General features: G+C 38.2%; 1 protein-coding gene across 1 annotated transcript; it reads right to left on the minus strand.

Moving 5' to 3' along the window:
* Positions 1 to 2801: 2801 nt before the first annotated feature.
* AKAIN1 (A-kinase anchor inhibitor 1) lies at positions 2802 to 3624 on the minus strand. Its single transcript, XM_065398321.1, has 2 exons — positions 3603 to 3624; positions 2802 to 3040 (listed from the first exon to the last, which is right to left on the minus strand). The coding sequence occupies exons 1-2, from the start codon at positions 3622 to 3624 to the stop codon at positions 2802 to 2804; spliced, it is 261 nt and encodes an 86-aa protein (XP_065254393.1).
* Positions 3625 to 3827: the final 203 nt, after the last annotated feature.

The following is a 3827-nucleotide window of genomic DNA, read 5'->3' on the forward strand; positions in this document are numbered from 1 at the left end:
GCATTCATCTTCCCCCATGTTCTGCTATCTGTGCACTATGAAGAGCATCTAGTGAAGATTGCTTTTCTTCTGCTGTTGATATGTGCACCACCTGCCATTTTTGAGTATTGGTAAAAAGGCCTCCATTTTATCTGAAATAATTTCTAGTCAGTTATTTTTCTCCAAAAACATACTCTTTCTACCAAATACCAAGAAGCAGATTATGCTTCTTTACCATACTGAGTATGCATTAAGCTAGGGTAAAATTTTCTTCTGTGAGCTACACTGCCGCTCACTTACACACAGGGCAGATCATAGCTACATATTCTGGGTGCAACCCGTATATGGGAACTCCCATTGTCAACAGAAGAGACTAAGTGTACAATATGTATTACAGATACACACTATGGATACGAGACCCACACTGTACTTCTGAGAGAAACTATACTATTTAGATAACTATTGTTTTCAATGCTTCCTCCATGCCCCATCTGTAGTTTCAATCTAGTGTGCTTAGGCCTGAATAGTTTCAATCTGAAAATTAAGCAGCTAGATCAAAGAATGAATTATTTTCCCTTTTCCCCAGAACTCAGACTTCTGTCATGACAATGGAATTGGTGAACATGACTTACCTGTGGAAAAGAGTGTTAAGAATAGCTAAGGCACTGAACTTAATGAAATGTGATCTAGAATTCAGAGAGGCCATATTGCCACTAAGCTAAGGAGGAACATGACACACACTGCACTTTAGTTTTGAAACTGCACTGAAGGTTTTTATGTATTTGAGCCAAGATTGCTTGGGTTAAAAAGACAATTTAGAAGCAACTTTGGGAAGGAAAAGGATAATCTGGGATGTTTTCTGTGAACGGAAAGAATATCCATAAAGGGATGATGGGTGTCTCCTTTCCTTTGCTCTCCAAGTGAGAATTTCAGTGGCTGAAAAGCATCCTCAGTCTCCAACTATGGAGTCACTCCAAACTAACATCATATTCTAAATTGACCTTTCCTGCCCGCCAGACTCAGAATTGGACCTTGCTCTTGATCTACTTTTCTAGACCTCCAGAAAAACTAGCAATATGCTGGTTGTTTAGACAGGAGCCATCTCTCCGCTCAAGGTTGATACCTCCTATCAGCCATCTGTCATATGACCATAAAAGACAACAACACAACAGCTTCTTCCTTCTCTTAGTTTTTGTCTGTCCTTGATTAGTGAAATTCATTAAATAAAAACTAAGAACTATGTGAGTAAACGGAGGATGTTTCATTGCAGTTCAGCTTTCCATCATTTAAGGGTTAAGAAAAACTGGTTTTATTATTTGGATTTGGACTGGGCCAGATCATTATCTGGTGTAAATCAGCATTGATCAATGGGAGCTAATAGAACAAAGCAGAACATTAGAGGATGGGTGGTTATTACGGAGTTAAACCTCAGCCCATGAGAAAGAACCCTGAAGTTTAGCACTGGCGGTAGTTTAGTACTAGCAATAGGGTGCACCAAGTAATAGCCAATTAATCTATAAACCAAAAGAATACTTTGAGAAATGTCTCATTGAGAAGCAAATGCATTTAGGAAAGTTTGTCTCCCTCTTCACAGACTGCATCTGCTTTCCCCAAGTGAAATATTTCTAGATGTGCTACAGCTTGTGCTCATTGTGGCCAGTATTTCAGAAATTCATTTGAGGCAAAGGCAAGATCATTTCTTGCCTGGTGTACATGGATCTTCACTCTACTGGTATCAGAATGCAACCTACAATTCAACAGCTGAACATAAAGTGACAAAGTTCACATTGAATTAGTTTGGCTTTCATGTAGACTTCATGCACCTTCTATTATTAGCATTTAAGGGCATTTTTAAGTGTTACTTTAGTGTACATGTATATAATGTCAATCTATATTAAAATTGCAAATAGTTGAAGTCATTTTAGACCCAGCAATTGGGAAACAAATGTCTTCTATCCCAAAATTAATTCATAGTGTATTTTCAACCTCCTGAATTTTCATAAATTCAAAAGCTTTACATATTTTAGCTATTTTAATTCTATTAGTTATTATAAATCTAAGCATACATGAATTTGCAGAACTGGAGGAAGAATTAGGCAGCAGTATAATACCCTGGGTTCTTTTCTTTTATTATTGGCAAAATTAAAGGAATCTTTGAGGCTCACAAATGATTTTTGTGCAAAAGATTAGAAATGTACCAGACATTTACATCATCTGCAGCATAAGGAGTGAACTATATAGTCATAGATAATGTACTTTGTAAAGAGACTGTAAAAGAATGAAAAGAGATTTGTGCATGAAACTTTCCAAATCCATTTTACAGCTGCTATTTTGTACAGCCCACATTCTATCCAAATAAAACACAAACTCGTGTTTCAAGGAGCCTGAAAGCGCATCTCCTACACGCTACAATATATTGTTTCATTGACATAGCCAATCCCTAGTAAAATCTGTAACTCAGTGGAGATATCTGCCAATTGAACAGACACAAATGATGCACATAAGATTCATACAGAAGTGCACTAGCAATAAGCTTTTGCATATAAAACCATCCCTTAAGAAGAGATTGTGCTTGAAACTATTTTATAGCTATAGTATTTTTGTTCATTATGTTTAAGAGGCACTGCATAAATATGAAGTTAGTCACCTAATGCACTTAATATTTCTCAATTGAGGACTATTGCAGCTTTACTCTATGTCTAGGTGCTGATTATACTTTGGTTTGCTTTACAGTAGTAACATTGCACTGGCAACACAGCTGATACTAAGAGGAAAGCTGGAGATACTGCCAACTGGAGGACCAAAACAAGTAGTTCACTCTTTTACTTCTTTTCATGCTTCTTGGTTAATTCCCCTCTTTCTAACTGCAGACTCACACTGCTGTTTACTCTCTTCTCCTTTTGTTGGCTCTCCTGAGAGACTTGCTGAACTGCCTGCAGGATGGCAGTTTGCACAATCTGTTTACTGGCATTCTGCAGCGCAACTTCTTCTTGTTCATTTCCAGATTTCTCACCTACAAAAAAAAAAAGTTTGAAAAAAAGGAATTTAAGTATTTTTGCTACTTAAAATACATTAAATGTAATACTGAAAAATTCTGTTAGCAAATTGTAAAGGTAAAGATTAAATAAGACACCCGCTATAACAGGAGGTGATCTAGAAAGGTGGATCTGTCTACAACATTATCAGAGTCAACACAGACTTCAGCAAGAATGAAGAGGGATGGCTTGTTCCTGCATAGATCCACCACCTGAATGGAGGAGGGGGTGTGCGTCAGATAGAAGCACTACTCAGATATAGAATGGCTACATGTTTACTTGGTAGGTTGAGAGGAGAGGAGCCTTCCACCAACCCTCCTGGGCAACAATTTACTTGGGCTACGCTCTTGGATGAGGATATAGACTTAGCATATCTGACACCTTCTCCTTTACTGCTATATAAAGAAAGACTATGCTTCTAACAGTTTGTTTACCTTTAATAATAAAAAAAAGCACCAAACCCAAGTCCTGCTGACATCTGTGTCAAATTTTCCATTGGCTTCAGAATCTGAATTATTTTAAGGTGTAAATTGATTAATCTGTAACAAACTACACCTGCAAATATATTTGCATAAAAAAGTTACTTACCTGTTCTGTAAGTGCTGCTCATGAGGGTGCAGATGTGTATTCCACTCAGGTGTGTTTGTGCCCAGTGCACCAAGAGTTGGAGACTTTTTTTCCCTGCAGCAGTACCTGTCACTGTCGGGACAGTGTATACACCCTGGGTCTTCTCGTGGCCCCTTCTGAGCCTATGTAAGGGTGCTGCTACCCTAATCCCCCCTCCAGGGAACAGGGGATGGAGGGTGGGTCATG

The sequence above is a fragment of the Emys orbicularis genome, chromosome 2 (genome assembly GCF_028017835.1).
Source record: "Emys orbicularis isolate rEmyOrb1 chromosome 2, rEmyOrb1.hap1, whole genome shotgun sequence".
Lineage (NCBI taxonomy): Eukaryota > Metazoa > Chordata > Testudines > Emydidae > Emys > Emys orbicularis.

Coding starts and splice junctions, on each gene's coding strand:
- AKAIN1 (XM_065398321.1), bottom strand. CDS start 3,624: ATGAGCAGCACTTACAGAACAG. Junction 3,041..3,602: donor GAGCAGCACTTACAGAACAG/GTAAGTAACTTT, acceptor ATGTATTTTAAG/TAGCAAAAATACTTAAATTC.